This window comes from Glandiceps talaboti, chromosome 2 (assembly GCF_964340395.1).
Source record: "Glandiceps talaboti chromosome 2, keGlaTala1.1, whole genome shotgun sequence".
NCBI classification, from domain to species: Eukaryota; Metazoa; Hemichordata; class Enteropneusta; family Spengelidae; genus Glandiceps; species Glandiceps talaboti.
Window position 1 is genome coordinate 281,042 of NC_135550.1, and position 21,932 is coordinate 302,973.

A 21,932-nucleotide genomic window follows, 5' to 3' on the forward strand; every position below is an offset into this window, starting at 1 on the left:
AGTTACAATACCTACTTGTAAAGCATTTCAAGGCTTCACACTATTATGACAATTGTGTAACAATTTTCTTAAAATTAAAAAATAGTTTATTCATATAAAAAAAGAAATATTCTATCATTTTAAAACAAAACTATATGGATGTATCATTTTATCCACAATTGCACCATTGGGAAACAGAAATATAGTTTCTACCAACTCACAATACACTGTAGTGTTTACTTTCATCACTTAATCAATCAATGAATTCATCAACATACAACATACAGCAGAAAAGGAATCGTTAATGGTCAAAACCAATGTTTACTATCCAAACAGAAAAGGAGAAAGAAATCCAGTAGAAAAAATCACCACAAATCACCCTTGAAGTTGTACAGAACACAGTAGTTGCACATAAAACTGTAGCTTACAAAAGGTATGACAAAACAAAATAAATAAATAAAATTATCCAAACTTTAAAACAAAAACAAAAATACTAGTTGTCTCTCATTGAAATTCATGTACTTTCATAAAACTGAATCAATTCATCATTATACAGCATGCTTTCATGCAATTGAGAAATCAACACTGACTGACACTTGCACTACAACTACTAAAAGTTTGCTGACACTATCAATTTCTATTGAACTTTGCAGTCTTCTTTGCCCTGGGCTTGTCTCTCTTTATGGAGTGCCTGTTGTTGTAGAGATTTCTTCAGACTAAGAGATCTCTGTGCAGTACTAAGACGTGTTGTTCGTTTTGTCATACTCTCACTGCTAACTTTCTTTGGACTGTTTGTCATTGTACCGAGTGCTGTACTGTTATTTCCATTCTGAAGATAGAGAATAAAACAATGTAGCTCAAATTAGTGTTGCAATACAGACCTACTATAAATGTTACTATGTTTTGATTTCAAAAAAAAAAGTAAGTAACTTTCCAGTGACCATTAGAAATGTGCATGTATGTATGTATGTATGTATGTATGTATGTATGTATGTATGTACAACATGTGCATGAATGTGTAATACTCCAGTTTTCCCATTTAGTCGTTCGATCTCTGACATGGATCAGTTTGTGAAACCCAATAATAATGAATGAATCAACAACCCTTTCCATAATGACCACCTCTCCATAACTGCCATGAGTATGCGAGCTGTTACTTACAGAATTGACTGTATGCAAAGCAGTATATCAACTGTGTTCACAGAGCATGTTAAAAACATTTGTTATAACTTACACTTGTCGATGTTGTTTTATCTTGTGACGAGTTGTGACTGCGTGTAACTCTTCGTGGTTGAGGCGGTTTGACAACTTTTTCACTTCCAGATGTTTCATGTTCTTGACTTCTCTGAAATCTCTGACTACTTCTTCTGCCAACAGGTTCAGAAGTTACACTTGAATCCGTCATTCTGGTGTTCTTAGTTGATGATGGTGCCACATGAGTTGACCTTCTGAGAATAAATGGACTTCTGGATGCATCTTCTGAAGGAATATCCAAAAATCCTGGAGAAAAAAATAGTGATTACAGATTACAAATTGTCTACAACTTGGAAGTCATAAACATATTCCAAGATATATCATGCCACTCATCAACTCAAAGATTCATGTATAAATTTTAGTACAGGTACTGTGGTACATCTATTTTGGTCTGAGTTGTATATGGGTTTTGCAGGTTGTATTCTCATTGCTTGAGAGTCGACTCCTTGCATGTCATCACAAAAAGGATACATATTTCAAAGAAAAGTGGACATAAAGCTTTGCATGTGATTTATAAATGAAAGCATGCAATAAGTTATTTACCTTTGCTGACAATTTCAGGTAATCCTTCAAGGCAACAGTCTGGTGATGTAAATTGTGTTTTACTGTCATCCTGCTGGCTGCCATGTCTTGTACGTTTAGTAGATTCTGAAACTGAATGACTCCTAGATCGCTTGACTGGCTTTGCAATTTCTTTACACTGTTTTTCCTTTTCCTCTTCTACTGCTATTTTCTGCATTTTTGACACACACTGTCCTGCACTGGGTGAATCTTTAGTCAGAATTCTTCTCTTTGTGGAGAGTCTGCTTTTTCTGATATCTTTTGGTGTCATGTTAGTAGTGAGTGTCGGGTGTTTAGTTGTTTCTATTTTCATAGCTATGACAAGGGTGCTTTTCTTTTGGTCAGTTTCTCTTGTCTGTTGCAGGCTGTCAGTTTCTCTTGTCTGTTGCACATTGACAGTTTCTTTGTTGCTTTCACATTTCTGTTTTTGCTGTGCTTTTAGTTGGTTTGCAAGGAATGTCACTCTAGCTTTCAATGATTGGTTTAGTTCATCAGTTTTCTTATACTTCTGAATCAGATTATAATACTTTTCCATATTACTATTGGACTCCTCCTCATGAAATTTAACAGTTTCTTCCATCTCTTTCAGCTGTTCTTTCAAGCTGGCCACTTCACTGTCATCAGCTGTAACACCTTCCTTCAAACTCTTTTTCAGAGAGGCATTTTCTGATCCAAGTTTAGCAATCTGAGAATCTAATGCTGACAAGTCTTTTGCCAACCTCTTTGCATTGTTCATTGTTAACTGTACTTTCCCCTGTAATGTGGCTTTGTCCTTTTCAAGAGATGCTACTTTAGCTTTCAGTTTATAACTCTCAGCAGTATCCCCATCTGACCTATTTTTCAGTTCTTCCTTCATTTTTTCAAGGTCTTCTTTCACCTTATCCACCCCTTCTTCTGACTGTGATTTTGCTGTCTTTTCTTCTGCCAGTTGTCTCCTAAGTCTTGCACACACAGCTTCAAGCTTTTTGACTTCCTTTGCATGTTTCTGGTTGGGAGAGGCTTCTTGAGCAGTTCTGTTCAGTTTCATCCTCATTGTTTTCATGGCCTGGGTAGCTTTCTCCTCTGATAACTTCAACTGTTCACATTCTGATTTGAGACCTTTAATCTCTTCAACCTGTTAACAAATGGTAAAATCAAGAAATTACACTCAATAATTATTTCAACTACACGCATATATATACACGAGTCACACAACATACATACATACCTACCTACCTACAATGTACCTACATACACACACACACACACATATATACATACATACATACATGATACATACATAAATTCATAACCTAATACTCCTTCCGGAACTTAAAAGCACCAATTCTTTTAGAAGAGTTGGTTTGACCACCATTCTTTCTACGATAACACTCTCACAAAAATGTTTCGACCGATTTTCCTTTATCCATTTGAATCTTTGTAACGTTTCAAAGACAGTCTTGTGTTGGAAACTGACCTCCTTGAACTTTTCATCCACAAACATCACTTGTTTTGTCAAAGTTTCATTTGAGGACCTCACAACATGTTCATGCCAGCTGATGTTTTTCTTGAAGTATTAAGAGATTTTCTCTGCTTTACTAATTGACAAAATCTTTTCATTGTTGTATTTCCATGCCACATTGAATGACAATTAAGAGCACAATGAAAAATACTGTGAGATTATTAATTTATTATGTACATAGTACATGTACATGTTCATTTTATGAAGTGATGGAGCTACAGCGCTCAGCTGTTCATTCACTTTTCAGAATGTAGTTGGCTTTTCTACAACTGGCGACGCTACTACTTCTAACTTGTACGTTGATATCATTAAAATTACAACACAGACTTTCACAAGTTTCAGTTAGGGAACATTGTGTCGACAATCAGACATTTGTCAAGAGCAGTGACTATTTCTTTGACAAACTATGACACTTTCATTGGAAAAAATGAGAAATACTGAGAGACAAACTAATGAACTGATGCTAGTTTATACATACAACTTGGCTCATACATGTATGTTAAAAATATTAACACTGGCAAGTTAAAACCTCGAAAACAGTGAAATTTTCAAAATCACACGATCAAAAGTCATTCAAAAATTCTTTCAATAGTTGAATTATAACAATTTCAATGGACAACAATTTCACTGCGGTGCAACTTTCACAAATGGAGGCTTTTACGATGCTGTAATGTTAGCATGTTTACGTAAGTTAGTGGCTTTAAGAAAGAGGATGTGTCCAAATGAGATGTATTTGTTCACTCTTTACATGTACTGACAATGATGATGGTCAATGTTTGGCAATCCATGAATTGAACAGGAAAGCATATTTTCAAACGTGTATTATTTTTTTATGGCAGCCACAACAAGTATAGTACTTGATGCAAACAATGTTTTTTTCAAGTTTCAATGTGATGTACCTGTGTACATGTAGCATCGCATTGTAGTTGTTGAAAATGTTTTGTGTCAAGAGTCGTGTCACTGAGTGTGAGGAGTTTTTATCCACTATTAACTTTGATGATCACAGACAAAATTAGACAAACCATACATTATAAACAAAACCTTATTTCACAGATGTCTTATTATTTCATTCGAAAATTATGATTTACACTATTACATTTAACAACAACATTGTAACAACCATTTGCTGTTTACAAACAAATTGACATAGTTCTGACCATACTTTTGACATCATGTATGGATTTCATATTATTATACTTTGATGTCACACTCTGGGAATATGAAGGTCTATGTATATAATAAAATTCAGTACCCCCCCCCCCCCCCCTACTTTTTTTGTAATATTGCATTCACCTAACAAGCGACCTATCGGTCAGAATAGCTCCGCTGTTTTTTTTTTTTTTAGTTTTTTTTTTATTTTGGTGACATGTAGAAGTGGTTCAGTTCTTCAGCTCTTTACTATGCAGTTTTGTTTTAGCGATGCAATAAAGTGGTTAGTGGTTTCATATGATGTCTCACTATAAAACACATTTTACACAGAAGTTGGTAATGTATTGTACTTTTATACCATAGTCACCATTTTATAACAAAAATCTACAGTTATGAAAAATTGCACAAAATCTCAGAAAAAAATGACTGGGAAATGCACACAAAAAAAAGAAAAAAAAGAGGATTTTGAGGTTGGCTATAAATAATTCCAGTGTCTTACAGCTTTAACCCTGGAAAATTTTGATGAATGAAATAAACTAGGGATCTAAAATAATTTTGAGGCAATTTGAATTTCAATTTTCTAACAAATTTACCAAGTCAACAACATTGAACTTGTACTAGTTGTAGTAGATATATATATAGGGAAGAAATGTATTAATCGCCATCTTAGTTTCCGTACGGCGACAATCCCCAAGTACCCGAAAGAGAGTCATTCTCAGCCATTGACAGGGTTCGACACTGGAGTAAAAAAGTCACTATCCCACAGGACTAGTAAAATTGATAACGTAGTAGTCCTGCAAAAAATCTGGTGGTCCTATCTTTAAGTGCTTTCGCTTGTTCACTTAGGCTCTTCATCTCTCTTAGTTTTTGCTCAACTTCTAATTCACTTTTCCAAACCCCATATTTATTTCAAACCGTGTGTTGTAATTGAACTGTCTATTTCTTTGTAGTTGTTTGTGCATCATCAACTCATTACTGTAATTTTATTCTCTTTTTTATGTTTTGGAGCTTCTTCTCTTTTTTGTTGCTTTCTGTGAGTAGTTTGTCTTAATTGGGGGGGGGGGGAGTAATAAGATGTTATGTGGTCTTATTTCTAGCTCATAACATTTCTGGTACACATTGATCTAACTATTGCATTTTTAAAAGACAAAAAATTACCTTCCCATGGAGCAAGTCTTTATAGTGTTGTCCTTAGTGCATATTAGAATGTATTTACAACATAAAAATAAATAAATTTGAAGGTTACCAGCAGTTACAGCAAAATTTTGTTACTAATTACATGTACAAGTCACTTCGTCTATTTTCGTGTCTATGTACTTCCGGGTTGACATAAACGTTAAACGTGATACAGTCGGCCCTATAATTACTAAGAAATGACAAAACCGTTCGCAAAATAAAGTTCAGGATTTTAATTTTTCAAACTGAATATCAATATCCACTACACATTCAATAACTGGTTTCGCGTATTTAGAAATGTGCCCCAAAACATGAACACGGAACACGGAATCGTACCGTGTCAGTGTTACTAACTAAGTTAGCAGTTTCATTGTAGGCTGTTAGTTGTACCGGTAAAAAAACGATCATCACATCATGTAGGAAGTACAAAAACATAGAACACGTTGTTTTCTTGCTGAATAAACTCACTGAAATAACAACACGGTCAAATCGCGTCTTCGATTTTGACAGCCACCATTGTTATGATTGAGCTTCACTTACTTCCGTTGAACGTGGCCAGTACAGTGTAATACACAAATCATCGTACAACTAATTTTATTGGCTATAATATTAGCTACATTTGAAAGGTCTCACTTGATTGGCTCATCCTTCGCTATTCCCGTTTTCAAGAGACACCCCGCCAGAATAAAGTGCCACGTAGTACAGCAATGGCGCGAGATCGCCTGTTGGGCGACTTTCCCACCGGGTGTGCTTTTCGAAAACTACACAAACACATGCTTTTATGACACGGAATCATAGAAAATCTACCCCGTTTCCAAACTAATCGTAATTTTCCCTGGTAATTTTATCGCGAATAGACAACCGGAGTTGGTCAAAATAGCAAATTAAAAATCAAATGAATTTTACTATGACCGTGAATTCATCATATAGCCGGTGGTTTGAATTCTGAGCTCCCTACTAATATACCTATCACAGAAAGTTACTCGACTCGCGGGATAGCGGACCATGTACCAGCGTGTACGTCGAACCCTTGCTATACGTTACAGCATAGACCCTCCTGGTTACAGTGGTAACACTTGTTCATGTTCGATTACCTTTCATAAAGAAAACACAACGAAATGGTTGAAGTGATCTTTTTTTAAATTTCTTTTCATCACAAAAACAAAATCTGTGTGATCAAAAGTGTTGTAAACTAAACCAGAAAGAATTATCGGACTGGCTAAACTTCCCGCTGAACTGGAGTAGTAAGGTCCAACAATGTCCAAGCCTCGATAGTACGTGAGCAAATCGTATCAAACTAGCGATACAACTTTCAAAATATAACTTGACATGTCTTCATTTGTTAGAGTTATACAATTCAAGACGGGTTTTCACTCGAAAGAAACAATTCTGTGAATAATGACATTCTGAACGCAGCGATTTCTCGTATGGCTGGCAACGACTTGCTTCCGGGTTAGTCCCTCGTACATCCGGGTACTTGAGATTGTCGCCGTACGGAACTACCACATTGGCAATTTTGACGCTGTAATTTTGCCACCAATATTGATCGTACAAAAACAAAACTCCATAAATGAACCACAAAGTACTTTCCCTTTCAAAATGTGGTAATTTTAGAAAGAGTATTATCGTTTTTATTGACGACTGAATCGTCCCATACACTTCAGTTCACAGGCATTCAAACTTGATCATGAGGGCTAGGGAGGTGCATATACTGGAATGAACCATTCTGTAGGAGGGGTGGATGGAGAATTGGATTTGAAGTTTACAACCCTTTTTCGAACAAATATTTGTCATTTGGGCGCACAATGCGTAGAATTAAGACTATAGCACATATTACATTGCTTGTTTGACGTCAATAGTGTCTTTTGAAAAGTTGCACTTTACCTAAAGTCTCGCGGAGTGATTTCCAATATGGCATCGGTCATTATACTCATTAACATATTCATTTTTTTTTCAAATTTCAAAAAAAAAATCATAAAAAATAGAAGAGAAGACGTGCTGACTTGAAATTAACAAATCTAAGTAAGGTACCCTCTGTGCATCAACACACCACATATCAAAGCAATCTGACTTAAAGTTTATGAGGAGTTGATGAAAATGTCATTTTTGGAAAAAAAATCATAAAAAATTGAAAATGGCACAGATCAACTTGGCATGAACAAATCTGAATAGCCTGCCCCCAGGGAACATGCACACCAAATATCGAAGAATTCCGACTGTCACTTTCGGAGTAGATAGTGAAGATATAAAAGTTTGACGGACACCTATGATTCACTCTACTCTCTATACCTCAATACCCACCTATACCTAAAGCTACGCTTTCAGCTTTCGCTGACAGCGGAGCTAAAAACAAAAGTTAACCTTGACCAGCTTCTAGCTTTTACTACATATGCTTTTTTTTCCTTCAGAAGTGCCCTTTACTTGTCAATATTTCTTACCTGTTGCTTATTTTCTTTCATAATTTCTGACAACTTCTGTTCTGATTCTTGAAGAGCAGTTTCAAGTTCTATCTTATCAGTCAACAAGTCATCAACCTTGGCTGTCTGTACTGCTAGTAGTATATCTGTTTCTTCAGCCTGGGTCTTGAAAGTCTCTACTTCTGTGTTCAACTAAACAGTAATACAATCCAATTATAACAACTAACCTAAACACATTTAACAAAATACATACATACAGATCAATAACTTAAACAGTATTTATCTAAGGAAGCAATAAACTATGTACATACATCCTGGTACACAGGTAAGTTTGAAAAGTAATGAAACATACATGCAAATAATCTGATCATACAAGGGACAAAGAGTGCTAATTATTCACACCCTAATATAGTGTTTCCTTTTTGAAAGCAAAAGGAAATATTAATGTTTCAGTATGTGCCAATACCAATGTGCTAAAAACAAACAAACAAAACAAAGAGAATGGCCTTTTATCTTGTAATTGGTTATGTTAGGTTGACAGATTCATTGTGTACTCTTCTTTATTCACTTTACATGGTACAACCAGTCAGCAGTGTGCACAGAGTGACAAGGAATCTGCAGTGTAATCAACAATATATAGGTGTTTTCCCAATCAGTTGTCACATTTAATTATATATATATAATTTTGTGGGTTTGTTGTATATTTCACTGTAGAATACCTTGCAATAGTAGAATGTTGATAAACCATCTGTAAAAACTTGTATATATTTTATTCACAAGCTGACAGGTGTTACAAATTCACACATCTACATGTACATACTTTAAGACCTCAGTCTAGTTTTAATACCTTGGTTTGTAAATTTGTCATTTCGTCTTGAGCATCCTTCTCTACATCAAGTATTTTCTGTTCAAAGTTCTCAACTTCTGTTCTCAGTGCAGACCGTGACTTCAGCAAGTCTTCATGAGTTTGTTGCAGTGTTCTCTCTATGTCTGACTTCTCACTTGTTACAGCTTCTATTAAAACCTGGCAAAGAATGAATCAAAATCAATGACTGGCTTGTAATTGTATATAGCCATAAATGATTTTGGTATTTCAAATTTAACTTCAAATTCAACTCATGGGAAATTAAAAATGTTGATGTTCTTTTGAACTACCAGTACGAGTTGATGTACTTGAAATACTATATTGTTTTATACTTCTAAAGACGTGTACTTGAATGACAAAATCATAGGATATTTGTCAATGACTGTAACATGGACAGTTGAAATGGATTGATTGCTTTGTATGTTTTGGTTGTAATACTGCACTGAAAAGAAATGTGAACATACATGTAGTTTCAGGATAAAATGCCTACCTTTGAATTTTCAATCTCACTTTCAACATCGTGCAACTTGGAATATGCTTCTTGTAGTTCTGCATGTAATTTATCCTGATCAGTTGCAGCAGTATCTTTAGTGCTCTTAAGATTGTTCCTCAACTGTTTGATCTCTCTAACAGCATCATCATATTGTGTCTTTAGGCTGCCATGTTCTGATTCTACAACAGCATGCATCTCTTGCAGTTCACTTTGCTTGGTTCTCGCCACCTGCAATTCCTCCTTAAGTTCTTCTATCTGACACTTAACTTCCTCTACCTGGAACTCCATGTTTTCAACTTCTTTCTTGAAGCTACTATTCTGGGATTCCAACTCTGTGTTTTCATCTTCAAGACCCGATATCTGTTCTAGAAGGTTTTGTTCGGTAAATGTGTTACCTTTCAGAGCCTTTTCAATGTCTTCCTTTGTGGCTTTGGTTTCTTCTAGTTCTTTTTGGAATGACTGTACAAGTTCTTCTACTTTTGCCTTTTCCTTACTCAAGACATCACTCTGTGAAGTGAGAGAAGCCATCTGCTCTCTCAGGTCTTCCTTTTCAGCTTCAAGGACACAATTATTCTGTTGAAGCTGTAATTCCCTCTCCTTTGCATCTGAGAGTTCAGACTTTGCTGAGCTAAGACCATCTTTGAGATTGGTGACTTCAGTGACAAGTGCTGACACTTCCTCATCTGCATTACTCTGTAGCTGTTCTTTTTCATTTCTTAGCTTATCAATCTGCTGGTTCAACTTATCACTGTCATTTTTAAACATTTCAAGATCTCTACTTTGATTATGTAGTTGCATGGTTTGGTTTTCTTTCTCAGAGTCCAGGACATTGAGTTCAGTTTCCAAGGTGTCAATCCTCTCCTCCAGTGTTTGCCTTTCATTGTCTAGTGATTGCATCTCATCAACCAGTCTCTGCTGTTCACCGTCAGCTTCTTTCTTCTCTCTTTCTGTTGAAGTCAGTTTGTCTTTCAATTCTGAGATTTCCATCTCCAAGGTATTAATACAGGTTGCATTTGCAAGTTGCTGGTCTCTTGCTAATCTTTCCTTCCTAGCAAAGTTATCAAGGTGAGATTTTAACTCTTCACAACCTGATTTGATTTCTTGTAGCTCAGACTGAGCAGTATCATACTGCTCCACAAGATGTTTTTTATCAAAAGTCAGTGCTTCTATTTCTCTTTCCATCCTTTCTTTTTCTCTTTCAATCTGACTCAATTTTCCCTGAATCATCTCCAACTCCTTTTCCAAGTTCTGTCTCTCAACTGCAGATGCTCGTAATTCTTCTTCAACCTCTTGTTTTTCAGCTGCTGCAACGTAGGTAGATGTTTCATTGGATTCCACTTCATTAGTTAATTCTTCCTTTTCAGTTTGCAGTCTTTCAACTTGACTGTTAACTTCAGTAAGCTGTTGTTCCAAGTCTTGAACCATGGCATTAGTAGATTTCAATTGTTCAGATAATTCAAGATTTTCTCCCTCTAATACAACCCTGTTTTCTCTCTGATCTTCTAGATTATTCTCAATTTCTTGTCTAAGTTCAAGTGCTGTCTGCAATTCTTCGCCAAGGTTCTGATTTTCTCTGTTAAGATCTTCAATCTGCTGTAACACTGTTGCTTGACTGGAGCGTTCAAACTCCATACCTTCCTCTAAGTCTTGTTTAACAGCTTGTGTAGCTTCTAAATCAGCAGACAAACACTCTTTTTGACTTTGCAGTTCCTTCTTCTCTATGCTGAGGTCATTGACTTCTTTTTGAGAGTCTTCCAGCTTCTCTGTGAGGATGGACTTTTCTGCCGTCAGCATTTCAATCTGACTGCTCATTTCAGTGTCTTTCTGACAGGTGTCTTCAGCTGTCAACCTGGTGGTATCTAATTCATTTTCAATCATATTAAGCTGCTCTTTTAACATCTTTATTTCATCTTTCAAAATTACATGTTTCTGTTTTAGCTCTTCTTTTTCATCACATACCTTAGCAAGTTGTGTCTTTAGGTCTTGAGTTTCACTCTGACTGGTAGCTAGTTCATTTTCAATTGACTGCACCTTGTATTCAAGATCTCTATTTTCTCTTTCTTTAGCTGACAGTTGATCTTCTAAGTTTCTCATTTTCTGAGACAAGTCTTCCTTTTCTGAACTGAGTCTGGTGACTTGAGCATCCAGTTCCTCTAACTGGTCCACTGTTCTACAAGTAGAGTTTTCACTTTGTGCTTTCACACTGACAAGTTCAACTGCCAAGTTGTTCTTCTGTCTCTTTGTTTCTTCGATCTGGCTTTCCTTGTCTTCAAGCTTCTTGGTCAACTTCTCGATATCACTGACATGTTTCTGAATCTTCGCTTCAAGTTCATTCCTGGCATCATGGAATTCCCTTTCTGCATGTTGCATGGCATCATATTGATCTCTAAGACTCTCCTGCAAGGCATCAATGCGAGATACTGAAGTGTTCCATTTCATATTCACGTTTTCTAGCTTCTGTTCCAAGTCAGTCACTATGTTTTCTTTCTCCTCTAAAGTTGCCCTCATGTTTTCAAGGTCGTCATTCATCACATCTGCTGATGCAGTCTCTTGGTGTCTTTCAGCAATGAATAAATTTGTTTTGTCCTTTTCAACCTTCAGATCTTCTTGTAACTGTCCAAGCTTTTCTGATAACTGTTTAGCATTTTCTTGTTCATTCGTCAGTGCAGTTTCATGTTCAGATTTCAGAGTGTCTATTTCTCTGTGCAGAGATACCACGATATTTTCATGTTCATTTTTCATATCAGCTAACTTGTTTGTTTCTTCTGCAAGTTGTTCACGCAACAATGATTTCTCATTAGTAAGTACAATTTCAAAGTCTTTAACTTGATGCTCCAGTAGTTCAGTGTGTTGATCTTTCTCAGTCATACTTTCTTCCAGCTCCCGTATCTTCTCCTTGTACAAGGCTACCCCTGTCACCATCTGTTCCTCACTGTTGGTAAATGTTTTCTTCAACTCCATCATAGTTCGGTTAGTTTGTGAGAACTCTTTCTCTAAGTCAAGCATAGTATCATTTTTGTTTTGTAGTCTTTCCTTGTAGTCTTTGATCTCATCTTTCAGCAAGTCTAGATCAAACTGAAGCTGAGCTTCTCTGCTATTATATTCACTATTTTTCTTCTCCTGGGTTTCATTCAATGTATCTAGTTCTGTCTGAAGTTTACAGATCTCATTATGTTGTTGGTTGACTGTATGTTTTCTATTTGTTAGTTCTTGCTGTTTGTTCTTCAAGTCATTCCTAAGTCTGTCAATCTCACTCTGCATGCTTTTCACAGTTTCCCCATGTTTACTCTGCTCTGCTCCAAATGAAGCCTCCCTTTCTGACAAATCTTTCTGTACATTTTCCAGCTCTCCCATCTTTTCTGCTAGCATTTCCTTTTTATGGTCTAACTGCTCTTGCATGCTTGTCATTGTTTGTTTTTGTTCATGTATCTGAGAAAAGAAGTATTTCTGACTGCTGGAAAGCTCATCTTGTAACTCATCATATTCTATCTTCATCCTTTTAATTTCATTTTCTTTGACATTGAGGATTTGTTCATAATCAAAAAGCTTGTTGACCTTCTCTGTCATCATCGCCTTCACATTTTCCATTTCAGAATTTTGGACTTTGAGATCATTTTCTTTCGCAAGTTTCTCACCTGTCAGTTGTTCTATTTGTACCTGCTTGGCTTGAAGGTCATTTTGAGTAAAGATCAGCTGATTTTCCATCTCCTTAAGACTTTTCTCAGCTTTTTCGCAATTGTCCTTGCTCTCTGTCAGCTGTGTCAGCAAGTTCTGTTTTTCAGTTTTGATACCTGTCTGCAACTTTTCTAGATTGTCTTTGTTGGCCAAAAGCTCATTGGTCATTTGACTCAAAGTATCTTGGGTGCTGTGTAACTCTGCAGTGATGTCCAGCTTGTCTTGTCTCAAGGTAGCTATGAGAGCATCAGAATTCTTTACAGTGCTGTCATTAGTCTTTTGCAATTCATGCAAACACTCTTTTGTTGAGTCAAGTTCAGACTGCTTGCCTGGCAAATAGAAACAGATTTATGTGATTGCAATTAAACAACAATCTTTATATATTATGAATACAGTCCAGAGGAATATGTATTCAAAGTTTAGATCTTCAAGATGCATTTAACTTGCCATTAGAAGACAGACATATTAAGTTGAATGGTTTCATTATTTGAATTTAGATTTCCAAGATACATATGCACATGTTATAGGACACAAACATACAATATAATATTGTGTTGAATATTGTCATTGTCGCAATTCAAGTTCAGATTTCCAAGGTACTTGTAACTTGATTACCTTGCCGGTATGAGACAATTAAGTTGAACATTTTCATTATATTTGAAATTTTCACTTACTTGTCAATCCATCTGTCAATTCCTTGTGTTCAGCTTTCAGTTTGTCAAATCCAGCTACCAATGTATCTAGTTTTGTTGTCAGTGTTGTCACTTCAAGACTTCTATCTTCAAATATTTGCTTTAAGTCTGATTTCACATCCTGAAGTTGTTGTGCTTGATCTTCATTGAGTTTCACAAGTTTGGCTTTCTCATTAGTTGCAGCCTCACATTCTTGTCTCAGCTCAGTGCTCGTCTGGATCAATTGATCACACTGCTGCTTCAGTTGATTATTCTTGCCTCTGAGGGCAGTCAGCCGTTCCATGAAGTCTTCAATATCTTCAGCACTGTTGTCTAGGTTGAAACGAGCTTCTGCTAGTTGTCCCTGCACTTCACTCAATTCTTTGTCCTTTCCTGCTAATTTTGTTTCCAAATCATTGATCAGAGATGATGATTTGTCACCAGACATTTTCAGATCCTCATTAAGTTTACAAATCTCATCTCTGAGAGACTCATTCTCCCCAGTTGTCTTGGCACTCTCTTCTTTCATCTTCTCCATCCTTGTCATCATGTTATTGATTTCATCTGTTTGCTGTTGACAGCGCTGTTCAAGTTGCTGCAGCTTAGTGTTAAACTCTTCTATTAATGTATTCTTCTCTTCCACCTCTAATACACTAGTTTCAAGCTGTAACTGAAGAGTTCTTTGTTGCTGGTTGAGGTCCTCCATAGTCTTCTCATGGGCAGCTCTTGTGGCTTTCAGAGTGTTTTCCATATCTTGCAATTGTTCCTGGAGACATTGCATTTCTTTTTTTTTAATCTCCATCTCACGATGTTTCTCATCAAGGTTATTTCTGAACTGGTCACGCTGCTTACTTAGCTCTTCACCATGTTTTTGTTCATCAGCTGTGGCATCTTTCAGAGCTTTGACCACTTCTTCCAAAGTTAAGACATGTTCCTTCAGCTTATCTCCTTCTGCTGTCTTCTTACTGATCTCACTCTCAGCTGTTTCTAGTTTATCTTTCAGTTGCTGACACTCCTTGCTGAGTTCATCCACAATCACTTCCCTATCCCGGACACTATTCTTTAAGTTCTTGACAACCATTTCTTGCTGTTGGACCTGCTGTTTCAGTGTCTGTATCAGCTCTCTATGCTCTTCACAATCTCTATTCTTCTTATCAAGTTCTGCTTGTGCCTGGTTGAGTTCATCCTTTATCTGTTTAATTTGACTATCTTTTTCTTTAGTTGAGGATTTCAATGATTCCACGGTAGCTTCAAACTGTTCAACCTGTTTTCCATAGCTGTTGACACAGTCATCCTTATCTTCTATGTCCATCTGCAGTAAGTCTAACTTACTCTGCATCTTTTGGTGTTCATCAGTGACATACTGCATTTTGCCTTTCATTTGCTCTACCTCTGCTGTCTTTTTCCTCAAGAGATCTTCTTGTTTTTCCTTTTCAGTTTGCAGTGTTGTTAGCTGGTTGTTTAACTCAGTTATTTCCTGATTCATTTTCTGTACAGACTTGTCAGCTGACTTTTGTGTATCACCCATCTCAGCTCTCAGAGCTTTGAGTTCTTCGTTTTTGATAGACAGGGCTGAGGAACTTTGTTTTGAACTCTCTTGCAATGTCAGATTGCTCTTTTCCAGTTCCTGTATGGTTGTGTTCATATTACAAACAGTTGTATCAAACTTGCTTTGTAACTGTTCCAACTCCTTAACAGTTTGTGTAAGTTCGATGTCTTTGGCTTTCACAGATTCCTGATTTTGATCCAGCTGGTCTTTCACCAAAGTCAACTCCATTTCAAGTTTACCAATGTCCTGTTCAGCATTCATGAATTTCTTCTGTAGGTCATCCATTTCTTTCTCACTGCCACCAATTTTCATAGTCAATTCATTGATCTCTGCCTTTTGATTGCTGACAAGTATTTTAGCTTGTTCAAGTGCCAATTTCATATTCTGAACTTCACCCAGCAGACCCTCTCTCTCTGCATTATTGTCTGTCACAACCTTAGCCAGTGATGTCATTTCACTGGTCTTCTCTAGAAGCTGACTCTCTACTCTGAACACTGTATCTTTCAAACTATCGATTACACCTGTGATCAGAGAAAAATAAACAAATGAAATTTTTATTTACATAATCATAAATTTTCCAAGCGTGACTTTCATTTTAAGTTAAAGTGACACAAGCTGAGTTTATAAGCTTCTTACTCAAGTGAAAATACTTAACTAAAATCACATTCCAATAAAATGTTAAAGTTAATACATGTCTTCTATAACATTACAACAGTTACTGTCTACTGGCATTGTTTTAATAGAATAGTTGACTATAAAGTAGAGATTTCTTGAATTTCTTTTTATATGTATTCTAAATAGCATCATTGGACCATTTTGAGTTGCATCTTAATATCAGGTTTGAATTCAGTCAATTGCAAGTGGTGGTTAAGTGTGCTTCAGTAAACACAATATGACGAGTACCTTTTATAATTTTGCAAAAACTACACTCAAATACATGTAAACTCTGCTTGTGCCCCTTTTAATGTCCAATACAAGAGTCATAACTGCTCATTGAAGTCAGTTAATCCTTTTCTATGCAAAAAATAATCCTAGTACAAAATTCAAATCATATTACGGAAAAATTAAAGTGGACTGATATGATTAGGGGGGGGGGAGGGGTTATGTTATGTTTTAGTCTCAAAAAAAAAAAAAAAAAAAAAAAAAAAAAAAAGGTTAGCTCCATCTACTGCTACTACTACTACTACTACTACTACTACTACTACTACTACTACTACTACTACTACTACAGGGTTCATACATTTAAAGCAAAACAAAATTCCAGGACTTTCCAGGGTTTTTTCGTCAGTTTTCCAGGGGTATTCATATTGATTTTGGCCATTTTCCAGGGGTGTTGACACTAAAGTATATTTTTGAATGACATCTAATTGTCTGATGTGGACGAGAAAAAATTAACAACAGTTCCCATAATATGTCACAAAACATTTAAAAGACAATCGACACTTTGCAAGATGTTGGTTTCAAAACCATGTTTGCATGCTAAGATTAACGGAGAAACATCTGTCCTACCCCCTAAGTAGCCGTTTTGTCAAGCTGGTACATTGATCGTGTAAGATTGAGTCGCAGCATTTGTCAGTCTAATTCAGACATATCCAGAAAAATAAATTAAAAACTAAAGTTTGTCCTCGTTATTGTATGGTTTGATGATTTTCAAGTCACCTAAAATAATTTTTTTCTTCAAAATTTTGAATGAAAACGTCATTTACGTTACGAAAATTCGAGCTATGAATAACTAAATACATTCATCGCTTGCGTCTCGATGTTTATGTACGGATGCCATGAGTTGCGGAACATCGCGATTTCTCAACTCAACTTGACCATTGACGTATGTTACTGTACCGACAACATAAAACAGTAGTTTATTCTTTTAGAATGTGTAACACAAATACCCATTTATCGAAGACATAAAAGTCACAACCGTACTTCCACAACCCGGAAATTCAACTGCACTTCCCTAGGCCCTAGCCCTAGTATTGCCATGCCTGAGCTTGTAGTATGTCGACTCGTGCGCTGAACTTGTAACAATTTCTAATCGTAGTTGATGATGCTTTGATACTCGCTACAATGTTACGATAATCTTGCTAACAGACCTACTGTTACCCCTGGCCGGGACTGTTACAATATCATGTCCCTGAAATGACGACTGGGAGATGGAATAGCAATATACGCAAGATCGAAACAAACACTGCGGTGCCCATTCAACTACGCATAGGCATGGTCTGGTTTTCGCCATTTCACATTTACGAGATTCAATATTAATCGATCGATTGGTCATGATCATTTTCCAGGGTTTTCCAGGGGTAGGGCACATTTTCCAGGGTTTTCCATGGAGGGTTTGAAATTCCAGGGTTTTCCAGGACTGTACGAACCCTGTGTAACTACTACTACTACTATTATTATTATCATTATTACAATGAATGTTAAAATCTCAGCTGAAAATAATGAAACCAAAATGTTTCCTAAACTTAAAATGCACCCAAAGAAAACAATGGTACATGTTAATTTATCACTTGTTTTAAACATTTTTACAAGTTTTCTTTTTAAATATTGTTTGAATTTGATGTGTAGTTAAACATTTTGCATTCTTCAACAAGACAATACAGTAAAATCGGAATCTATTTTGTTCACATATGCAGGCTGTTAGATTAATCTATTCTGTGAATGGACATAGTTTTCTCAGTGAAACATGCACATACATGTACAATGTATCAACCTATTACATCACTTGTATACCTGACTGTCTATTTTTACCTCCTTTGTTTATCTGAAATTGTTTGACATCCTGTGTTAGATGCACAAAGAAATACCACCAAAGATGTATGTCACTGAGAAATAAGTACTCATAGTAGAGTAGATATGTGCTCATTTTATTGTTTACCTTTTCAGTTCTTTTTAAAAAAAATGAAAATGATAGAATTTATATGTAAAATTGAAGGAGTGGTTGTAGAATATAGTCTGCCATCGAGAACAGTTGCTATTAAAGTGTAGCGTTAAAGAGAAGCACTACTTTGAAGTATGTAACTGAAGAATGTATCATTGTATGGTACACGCACACATTGCTTTGGCACTACTAACTCCCTTTTTATAGGAAGAAAGCTTAGTACGGCAGCCATGTTTGACACATCCATGTACATAAATGCACGATTGAAAGAAATTTTCGCTCAAAGTTTGAGCAAAATCAACTACATGTGTTTCTGAAGTGAATTCAAGCTGATAGCTGCAAAATTTGTATGATAAAATGTTGTCTACGCAAAAATCTGAACTGTTTGTTTGTATGACTCACCATGCATCTGTACAATATATAGCATATCTGAACATGGATGATCTGAACTACAAATGTACTAACTTTGAAACAGATTCCTTGGAATGAAGGTGTGAGGCTTGAGGCTTGCAGTAGTACATCGTGGCTTATGTGCTCAAGGGTTTGAGTGCTGTAATATCTGATATGAGAACATTGATAGTAACACTACATATGTCTTGAAATGGGAAAATATTCTGTGCCAGACAGAGACAGCACAGCAATCAACACGACCACACATATTTGAATTCGTCTCGCAAGCTTTCCAAACCTTCAAGTTACTGAATGAAGTTCCTGACTGAAGAGAAATTCAGAATGTTGTTTGTTTGAAACCTGCTGTCCTGAAACCATGTACTGGCACAGGGATTACTGTGTTCTGCAGAAAATGTAATACCTGGATTTACTTGCACGAAAATGACCTGTGTTGATCATCACGAATGAAGGAGCTGTTGCAGTTATTCAACACCTTTCAAATTGAATGGACTATTACCCCACTGTTTACAACTCGGTCTCATCTTAACGTTAATGTGTAATTATGAACATTTGCTAAGAACTATACATGCAGAATATAACGAAATATCATCTTCAGGAGTTCTTGTCAAAAGCTACTAGACCAGGACTAGTGCAAATTGAAATCCACTAGTCCTGCTTGGAAATTTAGTCCTCATTTAGTTTCTTGTAAACTCTGTTTACATACATACGTACACACATAGTTCTTTATAAATCTGGAAAATAGAGGAGCTGTCTCATTTACATAATAATTTGCATATCATTAACATATTTGCAGAGTTCAAAATTGAATATAGGATCTACAATGGCTCATACATACAGGTACCAATGTAAATGGGGGGGGGGGGGAGTCTAAAGAATTTATTTCAGTTTGAATGATGTTATTAAACACAATTAATAATATCATAGATTTATCATGTAAAAGGTCCTGGAATAAGATTGACTCATGACACAAATTTGAGGTCGTTTAACTTGTTAGTTCCCCCAGCATAACGACATAGACTTGGCCTTAGTCTCATGTGTATATATGATACAAATAGGTACCCATGTTAAACCATACCATTGGCCTAAAGTCTTAAGAATTTATTTCAGTTTGAATGATGTTACCACATTTGATAATATCATAATTTATTATGTAAAACGTCCTGGAATAAGATTGAGGTCGTTTAACACAGTAGTTCCCCAGCAGAATGATGTAGACTTGGCCTCTCATGCATAAATACATGATACAATAGGTTGTCTAGTTCCTATATGATATTGTTGCAATTTACACCTCTGCTCAGACGGTTAGAGACCACTTTTGGCATCCAGACTAACAAATAGGTACCCATGTTAAACCATGCCATTGGCCTAAAAACCACTGAGTAGTTGTTGGATTCATATCATAAATGATTCAGTACAATAAAATAAAAGTTTTCAGTTTAGCTTTATACAATTGATCTTGAAAGGGGAATTTTATCCTAAATATTTGCCGGATATAGTGTTTACTTGGACGTTATCACTTAGCTTTCTGAGCAGATTGCATCTCTCAAGTAACCTGTTTGTGGTTGCTGTTTTATCTCTTTCAGTGTTAACACACAGTGCTTTGTGGAGTATTTGGAGTAAGCGTCTATTTTAATGTGTTTTGTCTGTTGTTTGTTTTGGTATGGATTATTTTTTATAATCTGAAATAAAGTGATAATAATAATAATAACCTGGACACTCATCATTTACCAATTTACCCAGCTATATCTATCTATCTATCTATCTATCTATCTATCTATCTATCTATCTATCTATCTATCTATCTATCTATCTATATATATATATATATATATATATAACTCGGTGAGTATCAAACTGCTAAGACAGTGCTCTATACCGCAGTGGCAGAGCGTAATAGTTTTGGTAGTACTGGAACTCTTTCTTGGATGTAACTCGGAGTTTCACGCATGGTGCGATCATCAGACACTCTGAGGCCTACTCTCTGGGTGTGCTGTATATATAGAGTGTAGACAATAGAAATACCATCACTATTGTCTGTGTCGGTGGGTAGGTGCTGTATGTGTGGAGGTGTTGGTTGTTATTGTGTGAGTTATTGGGTGCGGACAAGTAAGTGTTGGCGGGTTGTTACATGTTGGGCTTTGATGTTCCGTTAGTTAACGGGTTTAGTTTAGGTGATAGATGCTCTATTGAAGTTGGACAAATAAAACTTATTCTCGTGTCGGCATTTGGATATCAACTCAGTTCTTTTGTTTAGTGTGGAGCTTTTGTCTGCTTTAATAATAGTTAGTTTTTCGGTTAAACACAGGTTGCATCGTTTTGTTTTATTGGTGTATGCTTGGGCTTTCTTGCTGATGGACCAGGATACGGAAAAAGGCTCATTGTTTCTTTTCAGTTTCCAAATGTGTTTTGATAGTTCTGTGCTGTTTTCGTGTTTTTCATGTTTGAATGACTGTTTGTGGTTGGCGTATCTCTGTTTGAAGTTGTTCTCTGTTAGACCGATATATACTTTTGTTTGTTTTCCGTGGACGGTGGCTTGGTATACGATGTTTTCCGTTTGGCATTCGCCGTTCAGAGGGCAGGTGTCTTTCTGTCTGCAATTGCAAGGTTTTTGAGTGGGTTTAGTTTCGCTGTTGGAGATGGTGGCGTTATGCGCTTTGATTATGGTAGCCATGTTTGGCATGCAGCTATATCAAAGCGCATAACGCCACCATCTCCAACAGCGAAACTAAACCCACTCAAAAACCTTGCAATTGCAGACAGAAAGACACCTGCCCTCTGAACGGCGAATGCCAAACGGAAAACATCGTATACCAAGCCACCGTCCACGGAAAACAAACAAAAGTATATATCGGTCTAACAGAGAACAACTTCAAACAGAGATACGCCAACCACAAACAGTCATTCAAACATGAAAAACACGAAAACAGCACAGAACTATCAAAACACATTTGGAAACTGAAAAGAAACAATGAGCCTTTTTCCGTATCCTGGTCCATCAGCAAGAAAGCCCAAGCATACACCAATAAAACAAAACGATGCAACCTGTGTTTAACCGAAAAACTAACTATTATTAAAGCAGACAAAAGCTCCACACTAAACAAAAGAACTGAGTTGATATCCAAATGCCGACACGAGAATAAGTTTTATTTGTCCAACTTCAATAGAGCATCTATCACCTAAACTAAACCCGTTAACTAACGGAACATCAAAGCCCAACATGTAACAACCCGCCAACACTTACTTGTCCGCACCCAATAACTCACACAATAACAACCAACACCTCCACACATACAGCACCTACCCACCGACACAGACAATAGTGATGGTATTTCTATTGTCTACACTCTATA

General features: G+C 36.3%; 1 protein-coding gene across 1 annotated transcript; it reads right to left on the bottom strand.

Moving 5' to 3' along the window:
• Positions 1-286: 286 nt before the first annotated feature.
• Positions 287-16,022, bottom strand: LOC144453407 (uncharacterized). The gene is made up of 8 exons (XM_078144694.1): positions 16,010-16,022; positions 13,745-15,811; positions 9,393-13,399; positions 8,885-9,061; positions 8,059-8,229; positions 1,777-2,908; positions 1,214-1,479; positions 287-808 (listed from the first exon to the last, which is right to left on the bottom strand). The coding sequence occupies exons 1-8, from the start codon at positions 16,020-16,022 to the stop codon at positions 617-619; spliced, it is 8,025 nt and encodes a 2,674-aa protein (XP_078000820.1). The 3' UTR covers positions 287-616.
• Between the last annotated feature and the right edge of the window lie 5,910 nt (positions 16,023-21,932).

Bases quoted from the DNA above. Each gene is read 5' to 3' on its own strand.
- LOC144453407 (XM_078144694.1), bottom strand. The intron at 9,062-9,392 runs GTAGGCATTTTA...ATTCTTTGCCAG, and splicing joins GTGAGATTGAAAATTCAAAG to GTTTTAATAGAAGCTGTAAC. The intron at 809-1,213 runs GTAAGTTATAAC...CTCTATCTTCAG, and splicing joins ATAAAACAACATCGACAAGT to AATGGAAATAACAGTACAGC.